General features: G+C 40.3%; 1 protein-coding gene across 9 annotated transcripts in view; it reads left to right on the top strand.

Moving 5' to 3' along the window:
- The window catches only part of LOC102228193 (non-muscle caldesmon-like), a 62,411-nt gene that overhangs the window by 13,304 nt on the left and 25,155 nt on the right, over positions 1-23,952 (top strand). For 7 of the 9 annotated variants that reach the window (XR_002754216.1, XR_002754217.1, XM_023349752.1 and 4 more), the window contains exons 1-2: positions 15,993-16,121; positions 17,204-17,289. Coding sequence is in view for 7 of the 9 variants with exons in the window: in XM_023349752.1 (XP_023205520.1) it covers positions 17,213-17,289 (77 nt within the window). In the remaining 2 variants the exon portion in view is untranslated. Of the gene's footprint in view, positions 1-15,992; positions 16,122-17,203; positions 17,290-23,952 lie in introns of those variants that run through there. The other 2 variants (XM_023349753.1, XM_023349747.1) reach the window with 2 other exon arrangements.

The raw sequence follows: 23,952 nt of genomic DNA, 5'->3' as shown, positions 1-23,952 counted from the left end.
CTTATTAAACTAAGGGCTAATTCATACTACATGCCCCTGCTGCAGTTTTAACCTTGTTGGAGGGTTATGGTTTGGTTTAACTGCTAAAGTCCAGCCGCTCTGGTAAAACAGACACCCGTGTGTGTGTAATTACCCTCTGATCAGACAAATCTAATGTCATTATTATAAACAGCTTTGCTAATCCAGCTGTATTCCTCGTTCTCTAGCTGCCGTACATACATGTCGGAGCCTTGGATGCAGCCCCGTTCGGGGATAATAGGCCGTGGGTGCCATCATCTCGGCTTATTTACACAGTACACAGCTCTGTGCACAAATTGAGCATGACATCTAATGGAGTGTGAGCACAGATTAATTACCCCCGCATTCAGACTAATGGCTCCTTTCTTCATGATTAATGATGACACATGTCACAACGGAGCAGAGCGAGGCCAAAACATACCAAGACTTTTCACAATGCCGGAATGAGAGAGCTGAAACAAAGAGGCATTAATTAAATTTTTGGTGATTTCCTATAACGGAGTGGGATATGAGACTCGGTATATTTAATATGTAGTCATGCTGCGACATATTACAAAAAGTAAACCATAGTTGAAGAAAAGGACAAATTGTTTCTGAAATCTTCTATTTGGGATATGTCAAACTGCAAATTGGTCTTTTTATACAACAAAGGCTTTTTCTAATTTATTATGGGTAATAGAGTCAAGGGACCTAAATACAGATGTCTACAGCAATTTTTTTGTTGTTGTTGGAATACGCCAGTAAATTGTCCCAAATTTCCCTAATTCTGCGAGATTGGCAATTCTCTTTCTTGCATGTGAAACCAATCTTATTTACCTCCATTAACGGTTATAATAACCCATTCAGTTAACAATGGTCACCTCACTGTTTCCAAGTTGACAAATTTGCTGCCATCTTTATATTTTAAAGATCGTTGATTGGCCAAAAAACTGCAATTGGTGCGCCCCTGATTTTCTGATTTCTAAATGTAAAACTGCTCAAGACGTGTATTTCACCTCACAGTTATGCACCACTTTATGTTGCTCCATTTAAATAACAATAAAACACAAGATGGTAGTAAAAAATATATATATATTTTTAAAGGTTATTAATTGATTTGGAAGGCAATGTAAACATTTTTGTCAAATCTGATGACCAATGTACTCCTGGTAGAGTTTATCTGAAGAAGTGGGCGTGGCGGCCATTCTGACTGCCCTCATTACACCCGCCTTAATTGGAAACGACGCAAAACCACCCTCCTCCCACAATTCCAGTGGAACAATGGGTTCTTGTTACCAAATAATCTGCATTCTACGTATGGGTTGAGTCAGGCAAAATTTTTATTGGACTCCGTGTGCCTGCAGTGCCAGTCGCTCCTGCGACAGCCACCTGGGAGACCACCTCTGGAAAATAAGCCCCTATTAGTTCAGGTTAGACTTAATGGCCAGTAATGATACCCTGGCCAAGCCAAACTGTGCAAAATGGCTTTGGGCAGCAACGAAATGAAATACCAGTCACTCAAGCAGCGAACATAAACACGAGTTGGGTGGCGGGCTCAATAGGTGCGTCTGTATTTGCATTTATCTGTGCATTTGAGAAGGGAGGAGAGAAATTTCCCCACCAGAAAACATGAGTGACCCCCCCCTCCGCCTACACTCCTCTTATGGGGAGATTAGTGCTGGAAGCAGAGGAGGAGGGGTGGGGAGGTTGGATGTGGTTTTGGATGTTCTCCAATTTAGCGCTGCTGCCTTGCTGATCCAAATCTAATTTCCACTTTTGCCATTAAAAGCTTGGCGCGACCTCGTCTGAGCGACCGGTGAATCCTCCCTAAGAGCAGCTCTCAATTATTTACAATTTCATGCCTGTCGGAGATATGTGTTATTCTAATAAATTTAGGATATAAGCAGACTTGCGAGCCGCACATAGATTAACCCTCCGAAGCTGAATTTTCTCCCTAATTTAGTGGTAAATGCCACATCGCGCCTAATGGTATTGAAAGATGATTGCGACTTCCGACGTCTGAATTGTCCGTGGTGGAGAATTAGCGCGGGCGTCGCAATGAGAAGCGGGCCGATGCGAGGCAGTCGCGATGAGTAAAGCTGCGGCTCTCAGGCCTGCTGAGGCAGACTCGCTGTAGGAGACTCATACTGAGGAAGAGAGGGAGCTTTGTTATGTCTCATGAAGCTCTAGGGTTTCCTGGAATTTTTGGCAATGGATCCCAAAATCACATAACCGCTGAAAGAGAGAAGAATGAGGCCGATGTGGGGTAACGCTCTTTAAAAAAAAAAAAAAAAAACGGGCAGTAAAAAAGTCTGACAAAAGCTGCAGAGTGCTTTGCAGGTGTTAAGATGACACGCATAATGCATTGCGTTCGGACATATTAAGGCCAGGGTAATTAGTCATGCAAACTCCACCTGATGCAACTGTGCAACATGCAGGATGCTATTTGGTGGAGTGTTTATTTTTTGTTTGTTTGTTTTTTTCCTTGACACTTTAGTTCCTACATTTAGAAAGGAAAAATAGCAAAACCGTCTTAAGTTCTGCAGTATAGTAGCGTGCTTTCAAAACTACTGAACTCTCAAATGGTCACGTATTTTATTAAGATTTTATGTTTTGTATACAATGTGAGATTAAGTGTACTTCACTCTGATAACCCTGAATGAAGTAAATTGCCACAAATGGCACAAAAATAAAAAATAATTGCCTCAATTCTAAACACTAAGTCATAAAACTTCTGCTCATCAACCTGTAAGCACCATCCGTGTGGAGAAGCAAAAATATATTTTTGGACACTGTGAAAGACTTGAGACTGAACCCTAAATGTAATGCCAGAATCATAATGCAGTGTTTAATAACCACTGAAAACGGCCCATTCAAAACCTGAATCCAATTAAGAATCTTTGGGTTTTCACAGCATGATGGTGCCACCACCTGAGATACATTGGAATTATTTTAGATTTTAGTGCAAAAATATTTATAAAAAAGAGTTATGGGTGCATCAATCAGTCAACAAATTGATCCGATTTCCTAAAGGCCTGAAAATCAGCCACTGTCCCCTTTCGCTGACACCAGGTCACGTCTGCATGTCAGTGGTTAACAATCTGCCCGCATCGTGACTTTGTTGCTATATTTAGCGTCTTTCCAGATAAAAAAAAGAAAATCGTTATCAGCCAAGAATTTGAATGAGCAGGTCAGGCTTTTTAAAGATCGGTGTTCGGCCAGAAAACTGCAGTAGGTTCACCCCTCTAAAAACCGCTGGACCGCTGTTGTATCACTGCGACGTGAAAAGTTTTGCAAAACTCTGTAGGAAAAAAAAATCGGCTCAGTCTAGTGGCTTCACACTGCCGTCACACAGCAGTTGGCAGCGATGTGTGAAATCTGTCCTCTGTAGCTTAAAGCGTCGGCACACCTGTGCAGAGCTTGTTCCAGGCCCTAAGACGCCCAGCTTAAGTGTATCACCTCAAGGGAGGTTTAGCAGGGGCAGAAGACCCGTATGTGTCCAAGCTGGCTCTAATAACAGTCAGCACAGCCATGCACGAAAACGAAAGCGTGTACAGTGAGTGAAGTTCAGCCTTGTTGAGCCTCGAAAGGATCAGTGGTATGAGAAAAGTGGAATGTTTTTTTTTCCTCTTTTTTTTTTCTCTCAGAGGAAGGGAAGGGAGTGAGCTCACTGCCACTCAGAGAATGTGCTTTCACTGATTCTAGTGTTGAAGATTTGATGACTGTTGGTTAATAGTTAATAATCTCACCTTAAAACTGAAGTTGGTGGAATAGACCTTCCACTTGATCAAGGTGATACTGAAATATATAGTACAGGCAAATGTTGTATTTTTAATTAAACTGAATTTGCTGAAATTTAAATCATGCGACATCTTTCAAGTACACTGTAATCAGGCTAAAAGGAAAATGTGCTGAAGTAGAATTATATTGAGCAGAACACATAAAGTATTTAATTTTTATATCAACTGGATATAGTTTTAAGTATGGAATACATTTAAATATTAACATCTTAGCCCAAAATATATACAACAGAGGCATTCAAGCAGATTTAGACATATTAGCTCTAAGGTTTCTACATGTAGAAACCAGGGGATTGCGTTCATTGGGAGGGGACAGTGGAGAGGAACAACTACCATAAACGAGAAGAAACCTCCATCAAAACAGGACTCGGTTTGGGCTGAAATCGGGCTCAGTTGACAGAAACACTGATGATGTTGATGAAGAATGCCTGCCAAGTCAGAAAAGTCGGGTTTTTGACGGCAGCAGCCTGTAGTTATCTGCTTTTAAGCTGACGGTTTGCTTTGAGTAGAAACATGTGCCTTAAAGGCAAGAGGTCAGATTTAAAAAAAAAAAAAAGAAAGGCAGAAGCACAGCTGACAGGTTATTTTTTTGAAAGCGTGTTCAGATGAAAGCCCCCTCTTGTGGTGAAAATCAAACAAGCCACTTTGTCCTCAGTAGTTCCATGGAGGCGGCCGGTCACAACATGGAAATACGAGCAGAAGCAGAGCTGACTGACATTTCAGAGCTCCGGTTATTAAAGTATAAATGACAGCCCTGTCTTTTGATTGAAAATGATCAATATGCATCCCTTCAGAGTGTACTCATTGCACATTTTTGGTTCTATTCCTTAAGTGGAAAATTTGCTAACTCCTCCCGTCCTCTGCTTAACTCTTATAAGGCAAATATATTATTAGTCCTATTTCTTTTTACTAGCTGGACCGTTCTGCTGATGAAAAGTGATTTGGCTCTCCTATCTAAAAAGAAGAAAAATGGAAACGTATAAATGTACGAAAGCTGTTTGAAAATGAATGTGACAAAATGACAAGCAGCTGTGGACAGATGGTAATCCTGTATGCTGAGGTGTAATGTGAGTTGGGACTGCAGGGAATTAAAACTGGATGCCACCCAACCCTTCAGCGCACAGCCACCACGTGGCAGCTTGGGCCCGAATCTCTTTACTCACATCCAGTTTTGGATGAATACCATCGTCTCTCACTAGAGCAAGGGTCTTGATCTTAAATCTATCAGGTTATCCATGCACAATAGGCTTTTCACATAAAAAAAAATAATAATAATTTTTGTAGCAAGACGGAACTGTGTACTTGCTCCACTGTTCCTCATCCAGTGTGAGTAATAGGCCTTCTCAGTCAGGTCATCTTGATGGTCCACCACCCCACTCGCCACCCAGCCCACACTTTAATCTCCTCCTATCTTTCTCCAGGAATGCAGGCCCTTATTTTGAAAAATACCTTGTCATGTAATACCCTTGAAAAAGTTAGCAGAGTACCTCAAAAAAAAGAAAAAAAAAAAAGGCATTCCACCGCGTGATTTACTCTTGTGCTAAAACAAGGCAGGGAAGATAAGGATTTATGGCATTTCAGGGTAATTTTTAAATAAATAAGTCTTCTAGTTTGGTGATTTTTCTTTTTAAAAAGGGGCATGCACAAAAATGGCAATACTGTGTCAGAGTCTTCACTCAGCTGTCATGTTTTCAGCAGACTCTCACAGTTTGGGGGCATTGCATCATGCATTGCAGCCTCATGCATGTTTCCATGTAAGGTATGATAGGAAGACATTCTGCCTTTGTGTGGGTTTGAGTCAGCCTCATAAATCACTTCACTGCTTACAATACTTCCCCCCCCCCCTCTCTCCCAGCCCTTCCGATTTTCTCTTTTCTCTCTCACCGGAGTGTAATTTCTCTCCAGGCTGACGGGGGGAGCCGCCTCTCTGTCCGACGCGACCAGAGCACGGCATTTATAGGAAGCGTGTCACAGTTGCTCAGCAGATCCATTTTGTTTCACTTTCTCCTGTAGGGAAACGCATAAGGAACCTCTCAAGCTTTATGAGAAATACATTTTTATGTTCCACTTAATGATTCCAGCCTGTCATGTTATTGCCAATAAACCAGAGGCGGTGGGGCTGCTGTAGATCCCCCGCTCTGGGGGTTCTTTTTAGCGGCGGACAACAAGAAAAAAAGTCTGATTTCACCCTCTTACGGTTTAGTTTTGCTTTATTGCCATCAGCTGGATAATCTGTTCTCTGGCCACGGTGTCAGCAGTAGCAGTGCTTTCAGTGAAACTCGCCATATATCAGCACTCTGGTCTCCTCCGCCGGTCTCCTCGGTCAGCTCACTTGTAGCAGATTGATGTCCTGTTGTGCAGATGCAGACTTCTGGCCGGGGCTCATTTACTCTGACGGAAGGCAGGTGTCAACGCCGGCCGTCCCGGAGGGGCGAGCCGAGGCTTCCGTTCTCCGGGAAATTGACATAAGGAAGGGATGTGACAGCAGGGACGCAACAAGTGCCAACATGGGGGTTTCTGTTTCAGAGGAAAGACGAAATTAAACCATTAAATGTCCGTCTTTAAGATGTTAATGCTTAAAATGTTTGGCCTTTTTTTTATGTGATCTATGACTAGGTTCAGTTTCCAGAGTGGGCCTTTTGCTGCTGAAAGGGTGCCTATGTAGACTGGGGAAAGTCTGGTTTTCCAGATCTGGATAAGTATGGAAATAAAACAGGAAAATGTTTCTATCTCCAGACTTTACCCCAGTGTTTATCCTACTATCTGAATGTGATGACCCTCCTTCATCACTCCATCATGTGCTTCTTTCAATCCTTACTTTTCTCCTGGCTGCTTTTGCTTCTTTACCACCTCGTCTTGCCTTCGTTTCTTTCTTTTGTTCTTCCATTCTTATCATACGTTCCTGTTTTAGCCTTTCTTTCTTGCATCCCTCCTTTCCTTCTGATTTCCCCTAGTTGCTCTTTTTCTTGTCCTGTCCTTTCTTCCTTCACCTTCCTTTTTATTTCCATGCCTTGCATGCTTCTCTTCTTCCTTTTTCATACCTTGTTTCCTTTTGTTCTTTTCTTCATGTCTCTTTCCTTTTTCTTCCTCCTTCCCATGCGTCCTTCCTTCCTGTCTTTACTTCTTTCCTGGTCTTTATTGCACTCCTTATGTCCTCTGTTTTTCATTGTCCCACTACCTTCCCCCCTGTCTTTTTGCTTCATTATTATATTCATATAATCTCCTTTCATTTTTTGTTTCCCTTCTCTTCCCTTTTCTACTTTCATTGTCCTCAGTTCACTTCTCCAGCTTATTTGCGAGTAGCTGTTGGAGCTCTTTCTCATGGCAGCCTCGTTGCATCACTATTACAAGCAGGCATGAGCTAGCTTCTGCTTTCAAAATACACCTCAGTTTTAAACAACTAAAATGTGGCGTCACACAGCTGCAGCGCTATGAAGTAGTTTTAATAAGATGCCAAAGAGTAGAGTGAAGAGTTTCCTCAGTTTGTGTGACACATAAAAGTTGTGGAGGCGTCAGTCAGTTTTGTGTCAAGACAAAGTTGACTGGTTGGAAGCGTTTCTGGTAGTGCCATCATTTGTAAGAAACAGCCATTGGAAACAAGCTATGTTAGCATGACTTTTAGCTAAGACAAGTCTGTTTGTTTTACCCAAAAACATGCTAACAAGCTAACGTTAGCCTGTCAGACTTGTCCCTTCTTTATGTGGCTCCTACTTGTCCAAACCTCATAAAGTTTGCACTTTAATGTTGAAAACCGATCTGAGAACTCCAGTTAACATGGTCCGTATAAACTAAGAACTCTGGGAAATTGAGTGTGGAAAAGTCTGGAAGCATTTTAGAAGTGTGTCGGAACCCCTTCACACTTCTAAAGTGTTTCTGAACACTAGCTTAAATTGTTTCTTCCTGAACATTTAAAGTCTTTTCGGAGTCGTTTAATACAAAAGTTTAGCAGTATTTGTTCTCTACGTTGCCAGGCTCTGTGCTGCCTGAGTGTGCTTTTGTTTTCTGCTGGCTTAAACAACAAAATAGAGAAAATTCCAGATAATTTGATAAGTTTCTTGTATAATGGCATGCCCACACAGACATTTATTTTGTTGCAAGAGGATGTCACATAGCGAGGCCAGGGAGGGGAAAAGAGTAAGGGGGATGGGGGAAGTCCGATAAACAAGCTGTCTCCAACTTAAGAAGAGGACTGTGGTGTTGCAGACGGCCACTTTTTCACTGAGAGGAATGTGAGGGGCTGCAGAGACTCGGGTGGAGAGCTCATATGTGTGAGAGAGAGAGAGAGAGAAAGAAAAGCTTTGGAGTGTGTGTTTTAAAAAAATAGAAAAAATTAAATGTCAGCGCCGTGAAAAGATCGGCGTGGCTCTCTCTCGCATCTCCCGGAGTCGTGCAGGTGTTCGCGTTCATGTGCGCGACCATGCCCAAACACAGAGGTGTCACGTCGGGTCCAACAACACCATCAATCACGCTGTGTTTGAGAGGAAGCCAAGGCTGTGGCCACTACGTAGTGAATGTGAGAGCTCTATCTTGCTGTGCATGCAGCATGCAAGAAAACCTTCCCTCCTTTCTTTTTTTTTTTCCCTTTTTTCCCCAGTTTGGTTACGGGAAAAGGCAGCATTTTTTCCTTCCATATTTGGTCATGTGGAGCACTGCCAGTGAGCAGTAGCCTTTTGATGCTGTACAAACATCCCTATTTTGTGTGGGATCTGTACTTTTTGGAATGCTCTTACTCCAATTTAGCCTGATTGTGGGTGTAGCATCTGAAACTGCACTTTTTAAGAGGGACACAAACCCTTTAAAAGTCAAACACTAGAAGGAGATTGGATTGCATTTTGCTTCTTTTTCTATGGAGAACTTTCCTCATTGTGCGATTATTTATGATTCGGACAGAAGGAATCCAACTCCTAATGCAAATGTCCCTCTTAAAACCAGCATTTAAAAGTGAGGCAGCGTTTCATAACCCGCTTTTTCCAGCCAGCGGCTACATTGTCTGCTCTCGGACAGTCACTTTATTTAGAGAATCGGATCAGCAGCTGACAAATAGGAATTTATCATTTTGGGTCGGTGGCAAACTTTGGAGAAGTTTAAATGAGGTTTCAGAGTTGGCTTCAGTTTTTAAAAGCGTTGTGTTTTCTGCAGTTTAATCTAGTGAAGAGGTGATGCTGTGAGTAGTTCAAATAAAGAAGCTACTCTGAGATTCAGATGATGAATATGGTGCAATAGTGAATTGTTATTGCAGTTTAAGAGTAACAGCTTTAGGCGTGGTGCTTATGAACACACCAACAAACAGTGCTTATGATAGTATTTATATCAGTAACATTGTCATAGTTTCACCCCAAATTGTTATGGGATTTTATGTGATAAACCAACACAAATTCAGCTTAAAATAAAACTTGGAAAATTGGAAGTTACCAGATTTGTAAATTGGGTCCATCTGAAAACTGACACCAAACCTCACCCTAAACACACACTCCTTAGTGTAAAGGATGCATCATGCTGTGGGGAGGCTTTTAGTCTTGCCACAGTTTGCCACTTAGATTTAAGTCTACGCTTTGACGGGGCTGTTTGAACACATAAATATTCTTTTATATAAATATCAGCTACCCAATGATTTCATACAATTAACTTGCATTTTTCTTTGTTTTTTTTCCCTTCATTATTGCCCCACCACTCTATGTCAACGCTAGCATCTCAACCATAAATGCATGCCTTTTAGCAGTATAAATTCACTAACTAATGTGACTGTGCTATTTGATGGGCATCCTTTGGCTAGCTTTGAAAGACTTTTAGCATCATTGTAATAAATGCTGCAAAGCTATAATTCTAAGAATTATTGAATCCAAGCAGTCTATCATAACTACAGTCTGGGATATAAGGGTATTGCAATGACAACTGTGATTTAATTGTATTAATCATTGCGTTGTAGCTCTGTATACTGGGTAAATTTACTTTGTATATCCAGTAAACTGCATTGTTTGTGGTTTTATCGTGCCTAAATGTGAAAAGGTAAATAAGTTTCTTTATGTATGAATATTACTGTATTTATGAGGTGTTTTCATCTGAAAAAGAAACATGATGTCTCTGAACACAAAGACTGAAGAGTAGAGGAAAAAAAATATATATATAAAAAAGTGAGTCACAATCTAAATATACAGAAGATTACAGCATGTAAAGTGAAGTTGAATTATTTCCCGCATTTAAACACAGGATTAAAGTGCTACATACTAATAATCTGTTTCAATCAAGGCAATCAATTTGTAGGTATGTAACTACAAATTTCCATCCAAGAAGAATTCCTTAACTTGACAGATCATTGGAAGAAATGTTCCTCATAACATCAGTTTTAGCAAAGCGTTCGCTTTGGGAAAGTAAGATGACAGCAAAATAGGAACAGCTGATTTTCATGGTCCTTTTAAGGATAATTCCAGTGTGTTGGACCTCACTTTGCGTAATTTTAACCATAATTTGTCTCAATATTTTAGGCCATGGTTGGAAGGTCTGTACAACAAAACATGATAAAACTGGAAACCCAATCTGGCTTAGAGCAGATCAGTGCAAACAAACCCATCATTTGAACATCAGATCAGCTAATTTTCCCCCAACTTGTCCACATTATTGTTAGGATCGTGGTGCTGTTTGTCTTTTAGGCCACTGATTGAGTGTTGAATTTAACCCCAGATAGTTTTGTCCAGCGTATAATGCCTCCGTGGTATTCCATTGAGACTTTCTTGGCTGTGTGTGTGTGAGAAGATAAACCTCAGTCCGCCTGTCTCAGCGCATATGATTCACATGGCACAGAGAGGTGCTATGGAATGTGAACCATTGTCTGGGAATGCAGGAGTCTCCTTTTTCCTCACCAAATGGAAACTTGACATCTTTAACCTTCAGGTCTTTTCCTCATGCTGATGTGAAGTTTTCCCTCGCTGGTTGATCTTTTTTTTTTTCTTTCTTTTTTTTATCAGCTTAAGTCAGCACAAAGGAAACCGAAGAAGGATTTAATGGATAATTGCGTTTAATCACTAGATCCTGATGACAATTCGCCTCGGGCGTTCATGGTTGCATTTCACTTTGCGTTGGCATTACCCTCTCAGGTTTGCCTGTAATTGCCGTAGGCTCACGGTTGGTGAAAATTTTCCCCATTTCAGCTGAAGCTTCTGAAATTTGTTTTGGAAGAAGAGCGAATGTATGCGGAAAGCAGATGGCAGTGAGGCCGAGCTGAGCGCTGATGCTTGGCCTCATGTGTTGCGTACAAAGTACGGTTGCAGCTGAGGATCCTGGCATTGGGAGCAAAAGTTTGTGGTTGACATTTGCTATGACAAATCAAGAAAGAAGTTTGGCTCCAACGAAGGCTTAAACCCTGTAAATTAAGCTGAGGACTTGAGTTAATTCATAGCCAACCATCTCCGCCTCTCTTCATATTTTAGCTATGCCGAGTGTGCAGCTGTTGGTTTAGCTGTGGCGTTGTGGTCGAAGCAGGAAGGACAGTAAGAGAAGTGCGTGTGGGAAAGTTAGAGTTGTACTCTGAGCAAAGGCAGTAGAGTTTTGACACAAAATGTAGTGTGAGTTATTGTTTTATAAGAAATATTGGAACCATTGGTTAAATACTGACTATTTAAATGTTAATGCAGGGATAAAAAAATGTTTATAAAAGATTTTAAAACCCAACACAAGGTGATTGTGAATGTATCTCAGTGGGTTGGAATGTTGAAACAAAAATTATTGACCTACTTGACATAATGATTAAACCACAGCACAGCAGTTTACAACATGTGATGAGTGTAAATTGAGGTAAAACATTGAGTTTTATGTAAAAAAAATTTTTACATCTACATTTTTCTAATAAATTAGCATGGTTGCTATATTAAACCGAGAAGAATTTCAAGCTAACATAATGTAGATATCAATCTGAGTTGTTGGACTAAAAGTATAGCTTGACATTACAAAATAATTAAAAGTCACACGGTGTGATACATTTTTAAAATGAAATTTAGACAATCACAGAAACAACAGTTTATAGTGAAGTAAGCCGCATGATGAATAGCATTAGCTGTCTGTGAATAGCTAAAGCAGCTTAAACCCATTAGGGTCTAAACCTAACAAGCTAACAAAACAACAAATTGGAAAGAAAAAAGTATAGGACACATTTCTTGAATATGGATCATTTCAGGTGTTGATAAAGAAATAAAGTCTGTCTTTTGAAAGAAAATTTACAATATAAGCTAAGAAAGTGTGAATGTCATTTAATTGGTTAAAATGTTTCCATCATTTGTACCCACTTATCTTTGCGTCGTCATTAAGTGACAGGCGGGGTACACCTTCCACAGTCCTTTGCAGGGCAGCATAGAGACACACTCTCACTCAAAAATGATTAACATTCCCTTTAGTGTTGTTGCCTAAAGGGAATGCCTTTATTTTATTTATTTATTTATTTTTCTCCGAAGAGTTTTTGCGGCGCTAGTGGCTCGTATTTTTTCGACAGTGGGCAGACAGGAAGGAGGGTGAGGAGAGGGGGGAGGACATGCGGTAAAGGTCGTCGGGACCAGGAGTCGAACCCGCGACGTCCGCGTCGAGGACTAAGGCCTCCAAACGTGGGGCGTGCTAACCCCCTGCGCCACCACAGCACGCCCCTAGTGTTACATCTTTATTTTTAATTAAGAAGATAGAGTTCTACATAATTTGATCAAATTAGTTTATGACTCTGGTCCTGAAACATTCAAATAAAGAGGAGATTCTAGATGATAAAGTAATGGGAACGACCAAAAAAACAGCATAAACCTTCTAGTTTAATGCACAAACGCTGACCCACAGTCACTACACATATTGGATCTTTTTATATATATATATATATATATATATATATATATATATATATATATAATACTTTTGAAAAAATACTTTTCACATTATAATATATAAACCCCCTTACACTTTAATTTTAACAGCTCTGAGACTACTCTCAGGAGACTCCTTACCTCTGCGAGAAATGATACATTTACCCAACTCAAACTGTCCCCGGAGCCTCGGCCAAAACAGCTGTTAGAGCGCACTACCTACCGGCATGAAGTGTCTTCCTCTCATTACGCCTCGTCTTCCTTATTTTACTGCCGAGGCTTTATCTGTGTGATAAAATAACCATAAAATGATCATTCTTTCTTTACTGAAGTACACTTTCTCAGCTTGAAATGAGAAAGAGCACCTGCCCCTGCTCTTCCTCTTAAGCTTTTTTTAAAAATGTATATATACTTTGGTCATTTTCTCTTGAGAAGGGTTGTAGATTTAACTTTAGTAATTAGTGCACTCTTGCTTTCCTGCACTGGGACTCCAATTTGAACTGAAATTGCCATCATTGTTTCTGTAGTTTAAATTACAGAGAAAGTGTCCAAAGGAGTAACCCAAGAGGGTCACCAAGGAACTCAGGACAACATCCACAGCTTTTCTTTCCTCACTTGCCTAATGTGTTTGCATACACCTCAGAAAGTACATAACTGCACACCTGTTGAACAATCCCCCCTAAAGTAAAAATACTGTCTGAATGTGTATCCTGTCAGCATGTTGGGGTGCATTCACGCCAGTCCTGTTTAGCCCACTTTAATCGAGCAGCAGTCTGGTTTGTTTGGGGAGTTGTGAAGGGGTAACTGAACTCTGACACTTTCCAAAAAAGCGAACACTGGTCCACTTAAAAACCTAGGTTTTGGTTCAATTAAAGTGAACTCTATCTCAGTTTGGTTTCATATGTGAATGCCAAGTGAACCAGAGACCGCTCCAAAAGCACGAAGCAAACTATAGCACATGGTATTCTGGGTCAATGGAAGCAAAACAAAGGCGAGAGTCTAACGCTAGTGGGACAAAAGAGAAATCCTACAACTGCTCAATTGTGATTGTGCTCCATTTTTGTGCTTTGTGAAGAAGGAAGCTGCGTTCATGTATTCTTTGGAGGTTTTTGTGTCGTTTTCTTCAGTAGTTCTTGGTGCAGGGCCTCTACAGGCGAGGGTGGAAAATGCAGGTTTTTCAATTAGTTTGCAACATTTGGCTCAATGCAATATGAAAGCGAACCGCACCAGCTGAAAATGTTAGAAATGTTGCAATTTCTAACATAGAACTGAGTCTATGAGACTATCCGGTGTGAAAACACCTTTTAATGCAATTAAAAAATGTTACAACCACTTAGCGCTGACTTGTTGATACACTTTGTCACCTTTGTTCTTTTTATTAACTAACCGCACAGCTGGAAAATCCATAACTGGGCGTAATGCTGGTTTTTGCTCATCCACTTCGTCTCAATGTAAACCCCCTTTTACTCAATAACCAAAACAGGGCCTGCACACACAAAGAAGAGGAGCTTTGTTGAACTGGCATGTGTAATAAGAAATATCAAGTCTCTTTAAAGTCTGTCTATTAGAATCAAAGGTGAAATAACATTCCTCGCATAGCTTCATGACTCTACCGTGAAGATTAATGTGTTTGTGAAGAGATTGCAAGAGGATAGCAAGTCCTCTCTTGTGATAGAAGTTATCCAATGTTGGGAGCATTTCATCAGAACCTGAAGCCATTTTTTCTTTCCCAATCCAACCTCTTCCCTTTTCTCTGGTTGTGCCTCATTCGAGCAACAATGTTCTATTGTTTCAACTCAAGACTTTCGGTGTGTGGAGTCATGATGTATAATCCTAGTGAATGTGAGGATCATATCAGCTTGGTTCTTAAGGGCTTTCAAGAGACTGGCACTTAGACGGTGGGTTATGTGCCAGGGTCTGGCGGTCTCGACGGCTAGTAGTTTGACTGATAAAAATATCATGATTCATAGTAAGACAGAGAAGGCAGACAGGGTGAAAGAAGAGTAGGCAAGGAGTGGATAGATGGCGCTGAACAGGAATAAACGGACAAAGATGGAGAAGGGAGATGTTTTACAGCTGGCAGGCATGGGCAGGTTCAAAATGTGACAAAATGTTTACTCTGGCTGCCTCAACTTTATGCCTTTGTTAGCGTTTTGCAATGTGTGGGTGGTCCCTTCAGCGACGCAAACAACAGTTACACCTCTAGGTTGCACTAAAGACCCTTTCTCCAGGGACTCTGGTGATTCCTCATTTTAATAACAGTTTATTTTATCGCTCTATTTTAGAGCAAATTTAATCCTAAGGGACTTCAGTACAATCCAATCACATTGCCATATTCAATGTTTAGATCATATTACTTGGTCAAATTCAGTTGGTCATGCGATAAAGCCCAGCTAATTACTCTGAATTGTGACTTTTGGTAACACTGAACTTTATATGGGGAAGAAAATAGCGCTAACTCAAAGTTAATAGCTGCAATAATTAAGAACAATGCATATATTGTAGCAATAAAAAGTTTTTTAAATGCTTTTATTCCCTCTCCCCTTGTTTATTACTCAATAATACTTTGCAACGTGAATCACAAATCAACTTACGATGTATTTGTTGCATCCATCTGTTGCTAAATGACAGGTCTTTAAATCATTTTTTAAAACTGTGCACATTGAGCAAACAGGCTTGCACCTCAGCTGCATAAATCAAACATTATGTGTAATAATAAGCCCAAATTTATATTCTTTGCATGCTCTCATTGCTAATACGTTCTCCCTCCCCTGGGCGTTTGGCCGTTTCTGGAAAGCGTGCGATGAGGACGGCAAGGTCTTTTCAGGTTTGGTTGTTGTTGCTCTCATCTCCTCTTGATTACTGTGGTGTGACCGGCCGTTTCCCACTCATCGTTTTCACAAATAACTCTTAAATGCGGAGCTAAACATAGACTCCTCGCACTATTTAGGGCATCTCTTAAGACCAGGGTATTGCTGTACGGAGGCATGGTTCTTATTTACTCTACAGGCTCGCGTAAGAAGGGTTGACAATGCAATAAGGGGTTTGGGTGGGTGAGAGTCTGCAGGTGCTTTTCACATGCATGCATCCGTTTCTGGTCATTAGCATGTGCAAGCACAAAAAATCAATAATGCCTCTCCTACGTGCCTGTTTGCATATATACCTGGGTAGCAATGTCCAATGTGGGACCACAAATGGGAAGATAGGGAGGCATAACTCGCAGCATACAGGAAGCTGAGAAGGAAAACAAAGTTTAGCCAAGCTCTGACACGTCTGTAAACAACACAGGAAAAAGTTTTGGAGCAGAGATGGGAGGACAGAAAGAGGGAGGGACAACTAGGAGGGAAGGAAGAACAAGCAGGCATTTGCTTTTTTCTGACAAATGATTCCAGCTTTGGGAGACGTTGCTTTGCATTTTTGCTCGGACAAACCGCTACAAGTTACTGGTATGGTGTGAGGGACAAAAACAAAAGACATTGGAGGCTAATTCAAGGTACGATGCAGTTCCTTTATGGCTTAAGTCTGTTTTAAGAATCTTATTCTCAGCACTGTTTGCATCTTTTTTGCCACACATTATTAAAATAGGCGTTAAGCCGCAGCTTACACGTAGCCCGCCGGTTATAGTTCGCTCCATTCCAGTTAGTTTTTTCATGAGAATCATAGATATATGATGGAAAGCTCAACAGCTCCTGGGTGGTCTCAGGCCTCACAGCCAGTCGTGTACCAAGTCGGGTTTTTTTTTTCTTTCTTTAGATTTACTCCAAACTGATGATGTTAACATCCTGTCTTGCCTTCATCTTCTCTCTCTCTCTCTCTCCCCCTTGTTTTTGTGCTCAGTTGTATGCTTTTTTTTTTTTTTTTTTTAGCTCCTCAGCTTGCTGACAACTAATGAGAGCTGTGTGTGCAAAATTATAACCCCATTGAGAGAAGTAGCAATTAAAGTTGCACATCGTGCTGTTTAAGTCCAGTGTAGTATTTAAACATAAAAAGGAAGCACTGTCTGGGCTGCCGCTCGCATGAATTGAAAACAACTGCGACAAATACAAAGCCTTTAAAATGAACGCATAAACATAAAATATCCTTATTTTATTTTAGGAATGCATTACTGTTAATGGATTCTTTCTTTTTTTCCTTTACATGAACTTAGCATAGCAAACATGCTAATTTAACTTAGCTTCTAGCAGACTCAGTCTGCTATTAATTGATTTGTGCCATTTTTTGATTAAATTAAATTTAATGTGCCATTAAATGATTAATGCCATTAATTGATTTGTTGCTTAATGCAACAGGCATAGTAATATCTACAATCTTTTTTTCTGAGTTTCCATAACAACAGACATTTTTTACATGGGTAACTACAACAGAACAATAGTTGGAGCAGAACCACGTCCAAAACATTTGGGACACTTGACTGGAGCTGTGGCCTCCTGCTGTTGAGGTTTTTATACATCTTTTTTCTTTTTCCAGTGGTGCCAGTAAATGAGGTCAGAGCTGTAAATGAATGCCTTTCTGTCCTGCTTCCTCTCCAGAAAGCGAGCAAAGTGAACATATCTGTGTTTGATGATGTCTCCGCAGAGCACCATCATGGAGGACATGGACTTTGAGCGGCGCCGGGAGCTGAGGAGGCAGAAGCGGGAGGAGATGCGCCTGGAGGCTGAACGGTGAGACGCGTCTTGGGCTGTCCCTTTTGATATATGTATTTTTATTCAGGCGTTCTCTGTGTGCTTAAAAAAACCCACCTGCGCCTCAGAGAGGTGAATCTGCTGTCGTTTAGGATTTTTTATTTTTATTTTTTGTATGGATGTGGAAGCAGTTTCTTTTGTGCGATTATTCCCTGGTTGTTAATTCTCTGCACACCACCTCTGATGCTCACGCCAAGTTAGGGGAGGACGTTAGCCAGGAGCCAGGTCTTTTAAAAACATCACTCAGCAGATATTGGCTTTCCCCAAAGCAGGCAGGAAGAAGAAAGGCTTGATAAGAAATCTGATACGCTCTGTGATGACCTTTAATGTTCAATCATGCCCTGCCTCCCTGTTTCCAATTTTCTCTCCCAGATACTATGGCCTTTTGAACTCTCTTTTACTTAGTGGAAGAAACTGATTAAACTAAAGTTGGCTTCTGCAAATTGATTCAGCCGCAACACACTAAAGTGGACTAATCAAAAAGGTAGTTAAAAGGCATTTTTATTGCAAGGGTTTTATACAGAGTGCGACAAGAAAGCGTTTAAACTCACTATTTCTTCTTTTTTTTCAGTTTTCTAAAAGGTCTCTTCATCTTTGGTGCAGTCTTTAGCGCTAAGGAAGAGTCTGATTTGGATGCAGATAACCGTCCAAGGTCACTTGCTGCTTAAAAGCCTTTATATTAGAACCTGCATCACTTATGGAAAACAAAGTGACACCGGTTGAACTCTGCAGAACGCTTAGATGGGTTTTCTCTGAAAATTCGTTCTAAGACATTATGAATATGCGAGTTGTGTTTTCTAGTAAAGAGTGAGGCCAGTCGCTCAAGGTGAAATTGTTTATATGCGAAGGAAAATCTGCAGTACAATTGAGGTAACATGTTAGGCACAGTCGTTTCAAATTGGTGTTAAAATTAATTCTGCTTTGCACCTGATAAAAGGATAGTTGTAATTTTTTGGTATTGTTTTGAATTTAGGGCTAAGAATATTATCTAATTCTTAAAACTAGATTTAAATCTGACCAAGGCTGCTTTACTGCTTTAACGATGGTCTTTGGCCTTTTAAGTCTGCAAAAGAACTACTTCCTTTGTTGCTTCAAAATAAGAGTCACAAGCGCAGATTAAAGGATGTCAAGGTTAAAGCTTATATCCTGGGCATAATAATGCTGTGAAACAACAACAACTACTAGATAAAGCCTTTAAGATGGACTTCACTTAAACAAAAACACATGATCAACACTTTTACTTCTCCACAGAGACTAAATACTATTTTGCTGACATGCTCGTAGCTAACACTGTGCCCATTATCTGATACCAACCTAATTTTTCATATTTAGGTTTTAAAAATCTTTCTGTGGATGGAAAAGCCTGTTTCATGCGACCTTTGAGGTTCTTCAAAAAGTGTCAGCTAACTTTCTGCCTACCAACATGGAGAACATAAAAGACAGAGCGATAATAAACATGCTCCAAAAATGTCTTACTATTTTAAATTACTTTTTAAAAATTACTTGAGCATTTGTAAACTTTAGCAATCAGATATCAAACAATGCATCTTGGGGGAGCATGTTGTAGCGGTAAGATGGGCATCCTATGTATGATTATAGTCGTCAGGGATTCTGCCTGTTTCCATTTGGACAGCTGTGGATAAAAGCCAGATGTTTTCAGCTTGATCATCTATTCCTAATTTAGTTGTTACATAGGAGGATAAAATATGTCTGAATCAAGATGTGTTGATATTGGATTTTCTAGAGACGGAGTGCGCTGGTGTTTGGTTTTCCTAGGCTAAGGTAAACGGGGATTACTCTGAAAGACAAAAAAGATGGCAAGGATAGCACTCCTCATTCAATTATAGGTTTTTAGAATCAAGATTTCTACAACCAATTTTTGTCTGTTATGCAGAAGTAATGTCTTGAGGGCCTCTTTTAATTTCCACCTCTTAGACTTTCATGCCTCATTTCCTCAGATGCACTCTTAATAGCTGATTTAAGTGAAGCTTAATGGTTTCACAGTCCACTGCTTAGAATTATTTATACATTTTGCAAGTGTTTATGTTTATAGAGGACATGGAGTTGGACAGAAAAAGCAGACTAAAGGAAAGGCAACGCAAGAGATCTAAAGGGTCAACTGAGAGAAAACGTTGAAGCTTTTGGGGAGTTAATTTATACGTCATCCATCATTTTATGCACCAGGCAACACAGATCTCTTATTGGTGTTTTTTCTGACAATACATTAAAGCATGTCTGACTTTGTTCAGCAGTTTTGTCTTAGATCACAGGTGTCAAACTCCAATCCTCGAGGGCCGGTGTCCTGCAGTTTTTAGATGTGCCACAGGTACAAAAAACACTGGAATAAAATGGCTGAATTACCTCCTCCTTGTGTAGATCAGTTCTCCAGAGCCTTAATGACCTAATTATTCTGTTCAGGTGTGGTGCAGCAGAGGCACATCTAAAGGTTGCAGGACAACGGCCCTTGAGGACTGGACTTAGACACCCCTGTCTTAGATCATCAAACTAATCTTATTATTCCACAGTGTTAACAAAAATGCAGTTATCAAATGATTTCATTTATTAAGAAGGGGAAAATGCTATACTTAACCTCGCCCTATGTGAAAATTTAGCTACACGCTAAGGCTATACCTGTCAGATCAGGGAATCTGGAAATTACATGACAACCTGATATAGGCGAAGAGATACCAAAAGGCAACACATCAGGTCCCAATTTAAAGAATTCATGAGCAGATAAAATCTATTGTGTGTCTGGAAAGTGTTAGAAAGCCTTTTTTAAGGCTTTATGGCTGAAATAAACCACAGCAGGAGCCATGAATGGGGAAAAAAATGAACGAGTGATGAACCATCCAAGGAGATGCTTAGGCAGCTTAAATTATTCCCAGAGCACATCAAGGACTCATTCGGGAGGTCCAAACAGAACCAAGATCGACGTCTAGAGCAAGATCAGTGTTCGTGGGTAGACTTGCAGGGAAATAACCGCACCTGAAAACAAAACAAAAAAAAGAATGTAAACCCCCATCTTGATGCTGATGAGCTCCAAGGCTTTCGGGAACATATTGAGTGAACTGGCGAAACATTTTGGAAAGTGTGTGTCCCCGTTGCATTTGGTGTGAAAATACACACTTTCGAAGAACCACAAACAGTGGAAGGCCGGATTTTTATCCGATTGAGGTGCTGTAGCAGAAACTTGAACAGGCAGATTTAAAAGGTAGAGTGGGCCATAGTTTCTCCACAGAGATCTAAACAGCATATTGCCAGTCTTTCCAAACCTTAGATGCCAGTTGTTGCTCTGAAGGATGGCACAAACAATTACTAGCCTTTTTACCTGAAATAAATTAAATAATTATTTGAAAGCTGTGTTTTTTTCTATTTACTCAGGGAATTGGTAGCAATTGGTAATAAAATTGGTTTGATGATGACAAAAGGTAAAACCAAATCAGTAAGGAGGCATTTCAACTCCAAGTTTGTTTGAGGAAGAATGTGGGGCCACGTAATGGTGCCTGTAGGGATGCTAAATTCCAGGCTATTATGTGTTTACTGGCCAGCTCTCCATTTACTACATGCTTGGTCACTGCTATTGTCTGTGTGGTAGAGTGAGTAGTAGTGTGGTCAGTGGGCGTTTGCATGCTGTACTAGATCATGTTATGATTTGTGTGGGGTGAGTGCCTGCGTGGAGTAGATTTTCACTCTGCGTGTTTCACCTCCAGAGGTGATGAAAGCTTGACAAGCTCCATTCAAGCTTTTTTTTAATATTTTTTTTTATGTTTAATCCATGCTTTGTTATGTATGGCATGGAAGACAGGCAGCCAAGTCTTCCCTGTTCTGTTTCACATCAGCCTCCGTTGGTCGTATGGAAGTTGTTGCTGAGACAGAGGTGCACGGAGGGCTTTGATTTACTATTATTATTCAATAAAGCCACAGACGTCCGCATATTATTCCTCAAAGCTTTCTCACACACCCGTGTTCTTCAATTCCCCAATCAATGCTACTCATCAGTGCCGGAGTATGTTTTCCTTCAGCGAAACACACTCGGACAGGAATGTCTCCAAAGAGCTCATAGACATGGAATTTTCTCAGTCGATTCTGAAACCATGCTGCCTTGACTGAATCTGGTCTTTGTGTAGAAGCATACGCGAGTCAATAAAAAGTTAATAAAAGTCAAATTAAGTTTACAATTTTTTTCTGGAGTCTGGTAGAATTTTAACTTTGCTGTACAGACAGCTAGTTTGTGGTGTGTTTAGATATATAATTTCTTGATTAAAGTAGTTAATTTTGCAATTAGCATTACATATTATGTTGCCTGTATGTGAAACTTTTTTTAATGAGATTTAGGTGAAAATGACAAAACGACTTGCTTTTAATTTTTCAACATGTTAAGCTAAAGTAAAGCTACCCGTTAGCTTTGTGCTAACAAGTCAGCTAGTTGTTATCTATCTTTGCAGAATTTTCTTATAGCATATGAAAGTCATTTATTTCTCAAACTTTTCTGGTGTTGTCTGGTGTTTTTCCTTTGCCTTAGCAAAGAAAAAATATTAGCTTTTCATTAGCTAGCTATTTGCTTTTAACCTGGCAGAGTTCTGTGTTACAAAATAGTGGCACATTTGGCAACTGCTAAAAGTAAAAATAACTGATTTTAAACAAATGTTTCATATCTTATTCATCTTATTTATAAAACCTGTTGTGTTTTTTTTTGTTTGTTTTTGTAATGAAGTTCATCAGCATTAGCTTAATTTTCAAACATTTCAAGCTAAAACAAAGCTGGCTGGTAGGAAGGGTTAGGGTTAGGAAAAGGAAGGGTAGATTGAAACTTTCTACTTAATTTTTACGATGTATAAATTAAGCAGAAATTTGTACGATGAATTGTACTAGCGCATTGATAGTACGATTAATGAAATAGCGAAAAGGTTTAATAATATTCACAAATGTCCAGTGATGTCGTGTTGCCACAGTCCAGATGTTATTCTTCATGGACTGTGATGTCAAAGACTGTTTGAAATCCTGAAGGATGTGCAAACTTGTACTGGAGAAGAGTGGCGCATAGTCATACTCTGATAAATCTTCCTTCCAATGGTTTAGAATACGCACAATTATTTTTTTTTCTGGAGAATAAAAGACTAGGGATATCATGAGTCCTACAATGTGTTAACAGAGACGCACCCTGATGGAATCCACATGTTGGATTGCTTCAAATTCAAGGGAGCATAGTTGCTCATAATTCTGCTGAAGAACAATGCGTAGAAGGGCAGCGGGGACCAAAACGTACTCCAATAAGCAAGCATTTTTCTTTTTGAAAAGTCATTTTCTAGCAATATGAGGCAGCTTGTCTCAAGACAGTTTTAGTGAAGCGTCTCAATGACCATAACTCTGAAATTAGAAAACACTGAACTATTCCTTCATCTTCTCGCCATTCGGATGTTGCTTTCTTTCTGCTGACCTACTCCTACCCTTTCCTCTTCATTCTTTACGCCTCTCCTGACACTCCCCTCGAGAGACCAGGAAGTGCTGAGGAAATAACACCCATCCCCTGTGAATGAGCCATGTCAAACAGTCCCCACCCTGGCTGAACACCACTCCAAACATGACCCGATCATGCTTCGTAAACCTTCGACTTCTGACAGGAACAAGGACGGACACGGACACATGGGAACCTTCCATGGACGGAGAGGTTGCCATCTTGCTTTTTGACCCTCGCGTGTCAAATTTTAACCTGCTGGATCCCTTTGAAAGCTTTCAGTTCAGGAATTTATTGCGAATCTATTGTCATTTATCTGCGAGTAGGAATAAATGCATTTGGGTGGGACTTTGTATCAGCTAACGTTCTGTATCCTTGGAGGAACGCAGGGAGGGTGGACTGTGGTCCTGTGGGCCGGCAGAAGGAAGGGAAATGATCCAGGGAGATCAGCGTGGGAATGGGTCAGCATTTCTGACAGCCCAGTCCAAGCCCCCACCTTTCACTCCCCCTTTACCATCCTTAATTCCTCTACCCCTCTCGTCCCTGCAGCCTTTCTCTCTTCACTTTCCTCCTTCGCATTGCTCTGTCCCTCTGTTGCCACGGAGGCTTTAAGAACCCCTTTCCCATGGGCATTTCCCAAATTATTTTCACTGACATTTCTGGGATATTTTCTAGTAATGATAATATTTGGACATTTTTCTCCCTAATAAGCTCACTGATGGCGATGCTATGTCTGCAGACAGTTGATTTTTAAAGCTCACACAGACCTATGCTGTATTGCCTTATATTTTGATCTGTAAATTCATGTCAAACTGCTGTGTCTTCAATTTTTTTGTTATGTTAGAAAAACTTAATGCATTTTTTTTTAAGGATTTTATGTGATGGACCAACATAAAGTTGTGCATATTTGTGCATTTTCCCTTCCACGTAACAATATCATGCTACAAAGTGTTGACGCATCATTAAAGCATAAAGGTTCCACTCACAGAACGCGGTTGTAATGTCGACAGAATGTAGGAAAAGTTGAAGAGGTGTGAATACTTCTCGCTATAAATATGTAAGATGACAACTTGTGATCTCGAATGTTTATTTTAAATTTTGTGTTTGATCACCCTAGAAACGGACATCTGTTGAAGGGTATACACCGGCAAACCCACCTAGCTGCAGCTTCTAGCCGTGGCTGCACA

The sequence above is a fragment of the Xiphophorus maculatus genome, chromosome 17 (genome assembly GCF_002775205.1).
Source record: "Xiphophorus maculatus strain JP 163 A chromosome 17, X_maculatus-5.0-male, whole genome shotgun sequence".
NCBI lineage: Eukaryota > Metazoa > Chordata > Actinopteri > Cyprinodontiformes > Poeciliidae > Xiphophorus > Xiphophorus maculatus.
This window is presented reverse-complemented; position numbering and strand designations above follow the sequence as displayed.